This window comes from Anabrus simplex, chromosome 1, assembly GCF_040414725.1.
Source record: "Anabrus simplex isolate iqAnaSimp1 chromosome 1, ASM4041472v1, whole genome shotgun sequence".
NCBI classification, from domain to species: Eukaryota; Metazoa; Arthropoda; class Insecta; order Orthoptera; family Tettigoniidae; genus Anabrus; species Anabrus simplex.
Window position 1 is genome coordinate 266548935 of NC_090265.1, and position 15053 is coordinate 266563987.

Sequence of the window (15053 nt, forward strand, 5' to 3'; positions counted from 1 at the left end):
AATACTGGAGTTCTTGCTTGTGAATAGTTCTTTTCTTGTGCTATAAATGACAAATGTATGTTGCTGTAATATAAATGATTCAGTTTCCTTAGCTTGTTGTAGTGTAAATATCAAACGAAGAAAATGCGGGAATGATGCGATTTTGAAATGACATCACACCGACCAGAGAGTAGTTCAGTAGGCATGGATGTAGGAGCGCCAGGGTCACCCGTTTCTACCGCACAATCCGAACTGAATTCTAACCATTACGTAATTGAACGATTATTAAGAGAACCATTCAGTATACTTTCTTTTACGGAGAAAAGCAGAATTATAAATGAAGGACAGCTCTGATTGTAACTACACAATTTAAGTTGTAAGTTGTGTGTTCGTCATTCTCAAGGTTTATGAAACAGACCATTGGATTAATGGATGTGAGATCTTGCATGAACTTTTCTGTTGCCCTTGTTTGTTGTTTTCTCTTGAAAACATGTTTTGGAATGACTGTCTGTTTGCATTCATGTTTGCAATTTTTTTCCAGTTACATCCCCTAAACCAGAAGTCAGAAGTCGCCACTGGTATTTATCATTTTCTGGTCATGCATTCTGTCATTTGCACTACCTCCCCAGTTTACATCACCTGCTACAATAACGTTCCTTTCTGTGTCGTTTCCCACATAGCTGATTATCTTATTAAATAATTCAGCATCAGTGTCAGATTACACATACCGCTGTAGTTCAAGTAAAGGCCATCTGAAAGTAGATCTCTATCTCCTACCCATCCATTAGGATCTACAATTTCCACTCCCAAATTACCATATAGGTAACCACTTGATAGTCTCATTTAAATACCTGATCACCGGTCTCCCATTGATCACAATCCTTGATCCTTTACTCTTCACCTGTGCTGCCATAACTAGATCCCAAACATCCCCAACTATGTTAGTACCTATAGACATGATAATTAGCTTTTGGGCTATTGCCATGTCAAGAAAATAAGGTGAAATTCTGTATGTTTTGCAAAGAAATTTGCTCCATGTCTTCAGAAGCAAATTTTGTCTGTTCATGAGTAAAACTTCTCTAATAATGATGGTTTGAATTTATGAATATTTTTCTAATTTCTATTGGTCTACTGTAAGCGGTACTCTCGTTCATCACCAGATGGTTCAGTGCGCACTATCTTTTCAAGTAGGAAATGACAGCATCACTTAAATAATATGTATTTTGTAATATCTGAAGCAATCAGTTTTCAGTTTCGACTCAGTTACTTTTAAACTATCAGGTTCTCAAGTCTGCCAAAACTAGTTATGAGTAACAAATTTATAAACTATCTGAAAAAAACATATGGCAACAGTATTGTACTTGAAAAAGAAACAACTTAATTAAAATAATTTATACATTTATTACTCAAAACTAGTTTCAGCAAACTGAAGAACCTAACAGATAAAAAAAACATGAATAATAGGTTAAAATTTAAAATTCATCCACTCACTACAACATTTTAAAATGATGACGATGACTGCATCATTACTTCCTACTCAGAAGGCTAGCGCATAGTGAGCGATCTGGTGTTGAATGAGAGTACCACTTACAAGAGACAAATAATAAAGTATTCTTAAATTCAAACCACCATTATCAGAGAAGTCTTCCTCGTGAACAGACGAGATTTTCTTCTGAAGACGCGGAGCAAAGTTCTCTGCGAAACATAAAGAATTTTGCCTTGTTTTCTTGACATGGCAAAAGCCCAAAAACTAATTATCATGTCTATATATCTATCTAAATATGTTAGTACCTATTCCTGCTTGCATTACATTGTTGGTACCAACATGGAAAATTACCACCTTACTGTTATTCTCTTCCCTCCCTTCTACTTTCCTCAACACCTGCCTTAATCTAATTGCTGGAAAGCATTCTAACCTGGTTCCCTATCCTCCACACACTTTCTCCACATGCCTAACAAAAGTGTCACACGTAATAAAGGCCTCAACACTATCCACCTGATTAGATCCCCTCCTCCCCTGGTTTCCCTTAACTTCCATGACAGCTGCAGAACATTCTTCCTCCTTCCTTTTCTCCCTCTCACGACCCTATCCTCTATGTTTTCCTTTCCTAATGCTCCCTTTCCTCTTACCTCACCCCTCCTCTGTAACGCTTCCCTGTTTCCCATCTTCCCTCTGCTGTTCCACCTGCAGGGACTTGCACCAATTCCTCACTGATACCTCTCCTGAACGCAATCCCTGTTAAGAACCCATAACCCTCATTTTCCCTCTCCTTAAAATATTAGCCGATCGCTGATCGCCAAGGCCCTTCAAGGGTTGTAGTGCCATGGGGTTAGAGGGGGTTATTCATTTGCTAGTGCCTCAGGTGCTAAGGCGGCACACCAGATTCAGGGAGCAGGTTAGCAAAGGGACTTGTACAGAAAGCTCCCGTTGCCAACCTAACTCCGCTGTGGTGGACGCTATTTAGTTTATTAAGAATGCTTTTCCTTGCTGATCTATATGCTGCACTGCCATAGTCTAATCTGGATAAATGAGTTTCTTAGCACATTTGACTTTTAACTGACACACATGTGGCTCCAACGATAAATTACTGCCAAAAAGGAACCCAAGAAATCGGTACATGTCTACCACACGCACAGTGACCTCCCCTAAATAAAGCTCAAGATTGGGGTGAAGAGTGCTCTTCCGGCAGAAGTGAACAACAGAGGTCTTATCAGTTGGAACTGAAATCCAACCTCCATTAAAAGCCAAATTATCTTCCTCAAACTCTCTCTCTCTCTCTCTCTTCCTTCATTTTCCTTAGTATAGCTCACACACACAGTCCCTGCACCTGTCTCCCTCAGCCTCCTTGCGAGCACACAGAAGCCATTATTGTACAGTATAGGTCATGCAAGTATTTGTTAAACCAAAACTTTCTCTCTAAACCATAGTTAAAAGACTAATAATCAGAGAACTGGGGAGAAATAGAATACAAATAAGTACCTTTTACATCTCCACACACTGACTGAAAACAACTCTTCAGTGACCTATAAGTAGTGATGATAACAATTCAAGAAACATTACTGATTTTCACAATTTTTATACAGGAAAAGGAACCACCTCATTGAAGCACTTCCTGCTTTTCTGTCTAGTTATTAAAATAATAACCATTATAAAAGTTTAAGAATTGAAAACCAGTCTAAATCCACAAATAAAATAACATTTTCAATTTACAACTGGAAAGGGATGAGAGTCAAATTAAAGTCAGTGGGAGAGGAGGGGGAGGGGACAATAAAAGAAACAAACAACAGGACAAACACAATGACAGGTTGACTGCAGAAGTTATTAGATTTCACAAAATGAAGAAAGCAAACACCAGCTTATACGGGGAATTAAAACATAAAACCTCAGCACACCAACAAAGTATAAGCAATAAATGGTATAAGTGATCATGAAGTTGTTTTTGTCATAATTGAAAAAAATGTGATAAAAAGGAAGGTTGTAAAAGTAGGATTCTTAATACCATATGCTTGATAAGAGAGGCACAGAGGAATTTTTTAAAAAGAGATTATGATTGGTGGAAAATGGTAAATGAAAATGTAAACAGCCTATGGGGTGGGTTTAAAGCAATTGTTGAGAAGCATGAAAACAAGAATGTACCTTTAAAGGTGGTGAGGAAACCATCAGAGAGACAACTAACGACATGGGCGCCCGCAGGATCTTTTCCAAGGGGGCGGCACATTAACAATTTTCTTGAATATAAATACCAATATAACGTCAGCAACATTAAATTGTTTACAGAAATTTGCGAATATAACAGATGCTAGATGACTGTCAGTAAGTTCAGTTTATGAAATAATCTGGTATGATATTAAACAATTAAACATCAACTTTTTAGAATTCCAGGGGGGGGGGGGGGAAGCGCCCCCCCTTGCCCCACCTTGCGGGCGCCCATGACTAGCGACATCTGTTGGCTCATCGCATGAAACTGCAAGGAGTAGCAGCCTGAGCCTGAAACCTAGCACCCAATCAGCACAACTAGCGCCATCTGTTGATGCAGCGCATAAAACTACAAGGAGTAGCAGCCTGAGCCTGACACCTAGCACCCAATCAGGACAACTAGCGACATCTGTAGGCTCAACACATGAAACTACAAGGAGTAGCAACATGAACCTGACACCTAGCACCCAATCAGGACAACTAGTGACAGCTTTTGATTCAACGCATGAAACTACAAGGAGTAGCAGCATGATCCTGACACCTAGAGGGAAAAGCCAGTACAGAGGAGACAGTCGATCAGAGGAACAGTTAAAGGTAACCCATTATGTTATCATCATCAGCTGTAACTCGATCCTAGTATATATAACTTCTTCCTACATAAAGTGAGCAGTTCAACTCAGTTTATGGATGTGTTTGCGGTGACTAAACAGACCAATCTTGGTATAAAACATACGCCCATACAAATCACACTGAATGGATGCGGGAGAGTAGGGTTGTAACTGATGGAGTTTTCTTGCTTGTCGCTTGGCCTCTTGATGCCTGCGGCGTTCTCTTTCAAACAAGCTGACAGCGGTGGATGTAGTGTTCCGCCACACTGAATGGTCCACAGCACATTCTTCTCATGTCTGTATATTTATACCAGTTGTCTTCATGTGTTTCAGCTGGTCCTTAAAACGTTTAAGAGGGGCTCCATGAGGTCTACTGCCGAAGCAAAGTTTACTATAAAGAATTTGCGGGTAAGCCTGGTATCACTCATACGGTGAACATGGCCTAACCACCTCAGCTGATAAGCGATGATTGTTGCCTCAATGCTATTTAACTGCGCTTTGTCGAATACTGTACTGTTGGTCACATAGTCCTCCCACTTGATATTCAAGATGTATCTCTTTTTATTTTTGATAGTGGAAGCGCTCAAGTTTTTTGATATCATGGCGATAGAGTGTCCAAGTTTCACAGCCATACAGTAGCATGGAAATCACAACAGTTTTGTACACCATGAGTTATAACAAGGAAATAAAGAGAAATAGAGTTATGAAAGAAGAGATTGAAGAACTTGCTAGGAAATTGAATTTAACAATAAAAATTAGCTAAGGAAAACATGATGGTAAACAATTGGTAGTCATTTGAATTTTAGGGGAAAATCAATGAACACGGGGAATGTATGTGACGACTTACAGAAGGTAGAAGTATTCAGTCAGAAGTACGTAAAGATTGTTGGATATAAGGAAAATATCAAAGTAGAAGTTGGTAAAAATACTGATAAAGTACTGATATTTAACTATGATAATACAGACACAAATGAAGACAAAAGCTGAAAGCTAGAAAAACAACTGGGATCCGTAAAATTTATGGGGATATACTACAGACAATGGGTTGGGATACAGTGTCATATACTTACCTGATTACTGTTTGTATGAAGAAGTGATACCAAATGAATGGAGCATTGCAATAGTACTGTAGCTCCAGTGTACAAAGGAGAGGGTGATAAACACAAAGCAGATAATTACAGGCCAGTCAGCTTAAAGTGTTGCATGTAAGCTCTGAGAAAGCATTCTTTCTAACTATATTAGACATGTTTGTGAAATTTCTAACTGGTTTGATAGAAGAAAGTTTGGGTTTTGAAAAGGTCATTCCAGTGAGGCTCAACTTAGGGGATTCCAGCAAGATATACCAGATATTATAGTTTCAGGAGGTCAAATGCATTGTATTGCTATTGACCTATCCTACAGGGTATGGGAGATTACTGGATGAAAATGAGGGCTCTTGGACTAGACATAAGAGAAGTTGAGCAGGTGGCTAAATTTCAAGAAAATAGAACTCAGAAAATTTGGGCAAGTGAAGTGTTATCTGATCCTGTAATGACTAAGAGGGGAGTCCCACAGGGCAGTATTGGCAGTATTATTGGACCTTTATGTTTTCTTATTTTTTTAATATAAATAAATTATATGAGTTAAGATCTGGAATCAAAGATAAGGCTATTTTCAGATGATATTATACTGTATAGAGTAGTAAATGAGTTGCAGGGTTGTGAAACCTGCAGTGGTACCTTGACAATGTTGTGAGATGGACAGCAGACAATAGTATGATGGTAAACGAGATGTAAAGTCAGGCTGTACATTTCACCATGAGGAAAAGTCCTCGCAGTTTTAATTACTGTGTTGATAGGGTGATAGAATCTCATGGGAATCACTGTAAGTACCTGGGTGTCAACATAAGGAATGATCTTCTTTGGGGTAATCACATTATGGAGGGTGTAAAGAAAGAATACAAATCTTTTCACATGGCTTTGAGGGTATTTAAGGGTTGTAGTAAGGATGTAAAGGAGAGGACATCTCTTCACATGGCTTTGAGAGAATTTAAGGGTTGTAGTAAGAATGTAAAGGAGAGGACATATAAGAGTCTGGTAAGACCCCAATTAGAGTATGATTCCAGTGTATGGGAGCCACACCGGGATAACTTAATACAAGAACTGGAAAAGATCCAAAGGAAAGCAGCACAATTTGTTCTTGGTGATTTCTGACAAAAAGTAGTGTTATGAAAATGTTGCAAACTTTGGGCTGGGAAGACACGGAGGTAAAGAGACAAGCTGCTTGACTCTGCAGTACATTCTGAGATGTAAGTGGATAGATGGCATGGAATGGTAAACAAATAGGCTTGAGTGGGGTTTTTAAAAGTACAAAAGATCATAATATGAAGATAAAATTGGAATTCAAGAAAAATTAGGGCAAACATTTATTTATAAAATGAAGGACAAAAGGACTGGCATAATTTATCATGGGAAATGTTCGATAATCTTCCAAGTTCTTTGAAAACTCTCATGAAAAGCCTAGGTTTACAACTGATAGGGTATCTGCCACCTGGGCGACAGCCCTAAATGCAGATCATTGACTGACATTTGATTGAAAGCACATTTATTGTAACTTGTTCAGCATGAAAAAACTGACAAGACACAGAGGTGTTCAAAGCTTAATTTCAATTGTCTGTATAGCTAGAAACTCTACAACCAATACACATGAAATGGCTGCAGCAGTAAGTATTTAAGCATGAATTAAGTTATTTGTACCTCAATCTCTGTTGTTTCAAGTTCCTGAATTTCTTTACGCAGCATCTCTTCCTCAGCACTCAGTTCTTTACTCTTACGAAGTTCATCTTCAGACAAATTCCGTTCTTCAAGTATATCTGCTAACTTTGAGTCAAGTAAGAGGTCATCATCTTCGTCCTCCTTACTGAAAAAATTCAAGAAATGTAAAATTAGGCAACCTTTCTCCTCTCATAGAAATTATTGAATGAAGAGTTATGAAACAAGCTAACATACATGAAACTCTGAAACAAGATTTCATTTTAATACAATTAGTATTAGAAATTACAGAGATTATGAGCAGTTAAACTTAATACGTATTCATATTTTGTCTTCTTAAAACCCTTAAAAAACAGTGGATGAAACATATAATATTTTATATAACGATAAATCAATAATTTTTAAGAATGTTATCAAATTTCCTTTTTGACGCAATGTTTTCTAGGAAATGATGATGATGGTGATGATGATAATTGCACTGCCCGGAAGATGGTTTTCCATTATTTCCCATTTTTATACCAGGCAAGTGCTGGGGCTGTACTGAGCCAGTTTTGCATCGAGCTCAATACAGTACACTCATGTAATTGCAATTATTTTATAAGTACACTGTGAGAAATATGAATTGTATGAAGATAAGTCAAGATAGCAAACCCAGCAGGATATGCAGACAAAAGTTGACAGATCAAAGGGAGCGCTTCCCATTATAATATAAGCTCTAATTATGCCAGTAGGGTCACAAGTTCCTCATAAATTTCGAGAGAAGAGGGTGCAAATCTTGCAAGCTACTAGACAAAAGCTTATCAAACAACAACAAACAAAACAATCACTACTGATCTGCATTTAGGGCAGTCGCCCAGGTGGCTGATTTCCTATCTGTTGTTTTACTAGTCTTTTCTTAATGATTGCAAAGATATTGAAAATTTATTGAACATCTCCCTTGTTAAGTTTTGAGAGTCACTGTTACACAAAGCATGGCCTTCATCTAAACAATTCAGGTAAACGAAAGATAGCAAATATTGTTCTAGATTTTATTAATCTTAAGATATGTACTGTAAAAAAGGCAACTCCCTTGAGTTATAATACTGACCAGGAAAGCTATTAGAAAGAGCCAGCGGTACTTCAAGCTGGCTCAGTCAACTAGAAAATCAAACTCAGAAAAGTAAGGAATTTCAAGTTACCCAATTGCAACAGTCAAGTTTTAGGGAGGCAGGGGGTCTGAGATTGCTCTTGGTAAACTGTCAGAGGGTAGTAAATAAACAATTAAAATTCGGTACATTGATGGAATCTTATGAGACTGATGTGGTGATAGGAGTGGAATCGTGGTTGAGAGAAGCGGTGGGTAATTGAGAAGTATTTCCAGAGGGGTACACAGTCTATCGTAGAGACCGAGGAGATAAAAAGGGAGGGGGAGGGGTGTTTATTCTGGTGAAGGAAACTTATTGTTCACATGAATGGTTTACCGATGTAAGGGATGAAATATTCGGGATAACATTAGTTTGTCATAATATGAAGGAGGTGGGAATTATAGGAACATACAGGCCTGGAAGAGAGGAAAGAGACATGGAAATATTTGAGAAAATAATAGATTATACTCATAAAAACAATAATAATTATATGGTAAGAATTGGGGAGATCTAAACTTGCCTGAAGTTGAATGGAATGGAGCTGCAAGTGAAGCCCATGAACAGAAACTGGCAAATAAGTTAATTTGGGAGGGAGGATTTACACAGGTAGTACAAGAACCGACTCATCTCAACTTACTAGATGTATTCTTGGTTAAACCATGGGAAATTGTTGATAAAACTGAGGTAATTGAAGGAATAGGTGACCATAAGGCTGTAATAATGGATGTAGGACTGGTACCAAAATGGCTTAATAAGAGGGTCACACAAGACAAAAAATGAAAAGAAAAAAAAAAAAAAAAGTAAAGTTGATGAATTTGGGACTTTCCTTAAATCACAATTCAGTTGTTGGATAAGTGAAGGGAGTAATGTGCATACACTTTGGGCTAAATTTAAAGGAATCATTTGGAAGGAGAGAAGAGATTTGTACCTGTTAAGAAGGCTAATATGACCTCAGACCCTGTTTATTATACAAGGGAAATAAGAAAATTAAAAAGAAAATGTAGAATAGTAAAGAGGAAAGTCAAAGAGGGTAGGGAGAATAGAGAAACTAGAAAACAGCTAATGAGGGAACTGAATAGAGTGAAAAAGGAAGCAAAAGAGAATTATATGAATGGCATACTTCAAGAGGGTAATGACCACAAAGGGAAATGGAAAAAGCTGTATTCATATATCAGGAATCAAAAAGGAAAAGGAATCCAAATTCCTACAATGGTGGGAGAAGGGGGGAACACTATTTAACAGATACTGAAAAAGCAAACCTATTTAGTAGGGAATTCAGAGATTCAGTAGATGATTGTCAGGAGTTGGAAACCAAAACAGAAGATAGAGAGGGAGAGACACATAGGGAAACAAGAAGCTTCTCATTCAAAAATGAAGATATTTTCAGAGAAATCCAACTGCTTCAGCAAGGAAAAGCAGCAGGAAGTGATCAAATTACTGGGAGGTGTTAAAGACAATGGGGTGGTACATAGTGCCTTATTTAAAATTTCTCTTTGACTATGTCATAAATAATAGTGTAATACCAAAGGAATGGAAGGAATCTATAATAATACCAATTTATAAAGGAAAGGGTGATAAAAGGAAACCAGAGAACTACAGACCAATCAGCCTGACCAGTATAGTTTGTAAAATACTGGAGAGTTTAATATCAAAGTACAACAGAGGGATATGTGATAATAAAAATTGGTTCATGAGGAGCCAGTATGGATTTAAAAAGAAATTTTCTTGTGAGGCACAACTGGTGGGATTTCAGCAGGACATATCAGATCAATTGGATTCAGGAGACCAGTTAGATTGCATAGCCATAGATCTTTCCAAAGCCTTTGATAGAGTGGAACATGGAATATTATTAAAGAAATTAGAGGGAATAGGATTGGACGTAAGGGTTACACGTTGGATAAAAAAAATTCTAAATTCAAGGGTTCAGAAAGTCAAAGTAGGAAATAATGTATCGCAGGAAGAGAAAGTTTGGAAGGGAACTGCACAGGGTAGTATAATTGGTCCGTTACTTTTCTTAATATACGTAAATGATTTAGGGAATAATATAACATCAAAAATCAGATTGTATGCAGATGACATAATTGTTTATAGGGAAATAAATAACATTGAGGATTGTTCAGAATTACAAAGGGACCTTGAGAGTATCCAACAATGGGTTGAAGAGAATAATATGAAGCTTAATGGAGGCAAATCAACTGTTACAACATTTACAAACAGGAGCTTTAAAACTGAATTTGAATATACTTTGGATGAGGTAGTTATCCCAAAAGATGGCAAGTGAAAATACTTAGGTGTGAGATTTGAAAGTAATTTGCACTGGAAGGGTCATGTAAATGACATTGTTGGGAAAGCATACAGATAGTTACATGTCATAATGAGGCTACTTAAAGGATACAACAAAGAATTAAATTTACTTAAGTATGATTCGTCCATTATTGGAATATGCAAACAGTGTTTGGGATCCTCACCAAGAATACCTAATAAAAGAAATAGATAGTGTGCAGAGGAAAGCAGCAAGATTTGTAACAGGGGATTTCAGGAGAAAGAGTAGTGTATCAAAAATGTTAAAGGAACTTGGGTGGGAAACTTTAAGTAAGAGAAGGGAGAAAACTAGACTTATAGGATTATATAGAGCCTATACAGGAGAAGAAGCATGGGGAGATATCCGTGAAAGGCTTCAGTTGGAAAATAATTATATCGGCAGGACTGACCACAAATATAAAATTAGAAGGAATTTTAGCAGAAGCGATTGGGGTAAATTTTCGTTCATTGGGAAGGGTGTGAAGGAGTGGAACAGTTTACCAGGGGTAGTGTTTGATCTTTTTCCAAAATCTGTACAGATATTCAAGAAGAGAATAAACAGCAACAGAGAAAATAAATGAAGTGTTAGAGGGCATTCGACCAGTGCAGGTTAATGTAAATAAAAGATGTGTGTGAATAAATTAATTCCATCCCCTGGTCTAAGGAGTTTGGACAGCCAAAGTAGGGGAATGCCTGTACGGGTGAAGTACAGTGGGGACTTCGAGGGCCCTGGGACCGCTACAGTAGCTGTGAAGGTCCTTCAGGAACTCTGAAAAGTGGTGGCAAAAGGGGCTCTGGTTAAGACGCAGCAGGTCGTTATGCTACTTAGGTTCCAGAATGGGTTAAAAAAAAAAATAATAAGTAAATAAATGCAATGTAAATTTTAATCTTATACCAGTTGTATAGTATCATTTAAAGTAATTCCACATACTGTATATCAGTTGACTATATTTGTAAGTAGTACAGGAGATATTATAAGTAGAATTTTGTAAACAATATAAATTTATTAAGGATGAGCTCTGTGTTTATTAGAAAAAATTGTTAGCGTAAATTGTATAATACTGTATTATAGGAAAATTTTCTTCTTGTTAATTTAATATTTAGTGCTTGACAATAATGTATTTTAGTGTACCATTTGCCACCGAGGTAGACACCTCATTTGCAAATAAGGAGATTTTTTAAAAGTTATTACAATCCCTAACTTCCCTTCCAAGAGTATAAACAAATATTTGCCCCAATTTGTCCTCTTGAATTCCAACTATCTTCATATTGTGATCTTTCCTACTTTTAAAGACACCACTCAAACTTATTTGTCTACTCATGTCATTCCACGTCATCTCTCCACTGACAGCTTGGAACATACTACTTATATCAAGAATATTACAAGAATATTTAATAAGACCACCTATGCAAAACATACCAAGAATCTTATGGTTAAAATTTTACATAATATTATAGAGTTTTATTAGGTACATGTTTCACTTTCTATTAGGGACATCATCAACCTTAACTCAACCTTAAAGTCATTGGTCTTGGACCTTAATAATCCTTGTAAGATATAAAGTTTACAATTAATAACCTTTTTAACATTGTGACATCTTGAAATTAACACACTAGAAAACATCTATAATATATGGACAGAACAAATGATGGTTGATGGAGGAAACTAGTGATAAAATACACTTTATTTTTAAATTAAAATTTAGAACATGATCAGTCCTAAATTTTGTGGAGTATAGAATGTCTAAAACCAAAACGGATCTTCTTCAATTTACGCTACCATTCTAACATTAAATGACGTGGGTCGAATGACACCTTTTTCTAAGAGAACTTCTGTAGTTTAAAACCTGAGTATAACATTAACTCGTGCGTGATGTGACCTATGCAAAATCAACTTTAAAACAAGAGGCATAAGTCAGACCATGCTGTACAATTGGATAAGAAGTATTCATTGTAATGTTAGAGTAATTAATGTTGTGATAATTGTTATATGAAAATCTTGCTTCCTGCCATATGTGTTGATACTGAACGAATAATTTCTCAAAAAATCTCAACTGTAGCAGATCTTAATGACGATCTTGTAAGGACAATTGGCCCAGTTGTTGTGTGTTAGATGTGACCAAAAAATTATTCGTTCATATCATGTTGGACGCGTCTGATGATGCCCCTAATAGAGGGTGAAACATGCACCTAACAAGACTATAATATTATGTAAAAGTTTAACCATAAAATTCTTGGTATGTATTGAATAGGTAGTCTTATTAAATATTCTCGTAATATTCTTGATATATGGTCAACTTCAATACAGAACAAATATGAGAGTTGTAACATGTAACATACCACTTAGTCGAGCAGGTCATCTACTTTCTCCCAAGTCTTTCCGGCCCAACTTTGCAACATTTTTGTAACACTACTCTTTTGTTGGAAATAACCCACAACAAATCGAGCTACTTCTGTTTGGATTTTTTCCAGTTCTTGAATCAAGTAATCCTGGCAAGAGTCCCATATTCTAGTTGGGGTCTTACCAGACACTTATATGCCCTCTCCTTTATTTCCTTACTACAACCTATAAGCCAACGGCCGTAGCCGTGTTGAAACACCGGATCCCGTGAGATCTCCGAAGTTAAGCAACATTGGACGTGGTCAGGAGTTGGATGGGTTGGCACGCGCTGTTGGTGGGGGGGTAAGGGAATGGAGGAGCGGAAAGGAACTGGCCGCCCTACTGCACGTAAACTCCGGCTCAGGAACACCTCTGCGGAGGTTTGGACCTGCCTTCGGGCAGAATAACCCTTACCTTACCTACAACCTATAAATACTCTCATAATCATGTGCAGAAATCTGTACCCTTTATTTACAGTCCCATTTATGTGATTACCGCAATAAAGATCTTTCCTAATATTAACACCTAAAAGAAATTTTCACCCCATCAATGCAGTCAGAAACAATATCATCATATCTTGTCTGTTGCTGAATGAAAAATGCTGATGCCATAAAATCAAAACAAACCTGAGGAGATAGCCAGAGTTTCCAATATTTTTAGGCCAAGGATGTACACAGGGGAGGAAAAAAGGGTAGAAAGTTAAAAAGTGCTGGTCCACATGACAAGAGAGGGGAGAAAAGCATCAGTACAGAAATCTGGCCGTGATTGGAGCAGATGAAGAAAATACCCCGGAGAAAGTGCCTGCAAGCAGAAATGCACGAAATGAGAAGTTAACCTGTTAGCAGTATGGAGCGGCATTCTAACATTGATTTTCAGCCAAACTTTAACTTTCAGAATGAATTTTAACAATAATGGTCAACTTTAATTTTCATTCAAGCTCCAATTTAATTCTAATTCTGAGTTTCATTTTGAGTCTGAGTATAATTCTGATAGACAGTCAGCATCACTACAGTGTCTCATTTCTTGACTTAGTCATGTAATCTAGTCTTGTTGACAATACAATGTGAATATTAGACTCTGAACGTGTAATGACAGGCAAGGCAGACATGCGAAAATTGATCGTATTTTAAACAGTATGGAGATATTTTCTGTAGAATAAATAGTTATAATGCAGTTATCTCCAGAGACTTGAAATTAATTGTCAAACAAGATGGTGTTCAGATAAACTTAGAGTTTGTATACATTTATCGAAAGCCTAATGAACCACATTAGAGTGTTATCACGTTGGAAATGATGACATTAACACATCTATAGAGCCTGCACTGAGAGGTGAGAGGAGGACACAGACAATTCAGTGATACTGCAACCAGTACAGAATGATTTCAGCTATAAAATTGTGCAGGACAAATTTTTGAGTGTGCCGAGAACGAAATCCGCAGATACAGAACAGACTATGATAAACAGTGAGGGTATGTTTCTGTCAGTGAGCCGCGTTGGGCATCGCACCGGGAACTTCTGAACTGTGAACGCATCCAGAGACAAGTTGATGCAATGGCTAGTCACAGACCAGTGAACAAAGTTAATGAATATGTTAGCAGGAGATGGGGTAGCCACAGATTAAGACAGCTAACATCAATATGGCTAAGAGAGTAACAACATCACACAACTGTTACCAGGATACAGTGGTGAAACAGCAGGTGTACGAGAATAAACAACAATTCCAGAGACGCAGAATCATCCAATCCAGGGGAATGAGTTCGGCAATGGACTGCAGCTGCAGAGGCAAGAAGATGGATAAAATCATGGTTACCAGACACTCAACGGAGATGATGGCTGCTGAGTAAAAGAGTTGTGGCCATTCCTGCTGGAAGTGAGATGATGCCAGAATGATGAGTAGCCTTTTCAACTTATAAAATGTAGTAGTTTGCATAAATACTTAGCAAGGATTGTAAACAGTAGATATAATCAATTTTTCAAGTTACAGTTATTATTAATATAGCTTTGAGGCAACCGCCAGAACAGGATTGTTCTTCTTCCTGATACATTTCCGCTTATGCAGGTCGTTCAATAGGAATATATACTTAAAATTAAAGAGTGTATCGCTTCTTCCCATTTCACTTTTGGCACTCTCTCCTCTCCCATCCTTACATTGTGCCCATACCACTTCATTTAAGTTGTTTTTTTTCCTGTCCTGAAATTTCGAGGTTCCTGTCC

At 37.3% G+C, this 15053-nt stretch overlaps 1 protein-coding gene across 1 annotated transcript in view; it reads right to left on the reverse strand.

Moving 5' to 3' along the window:
- The window catches only part of ssp3 (short spindle 3), a 567399-nt gene that overhangs the window by 426198 nt on the left and 126148 nt on the right, over positions 1 to 15053 (reverse strand). Inside the window, exon 9 of the mRNA XM_068225894.1 lies at positions 7020 to 7182. Coding sequence (XP_068081995.1) covers positions 7020 to 7182 — 163 coding nt within the window. The remainder of the gene's footprint in view (positions 1 to 7019; positions 7183 to 15053) is intronic.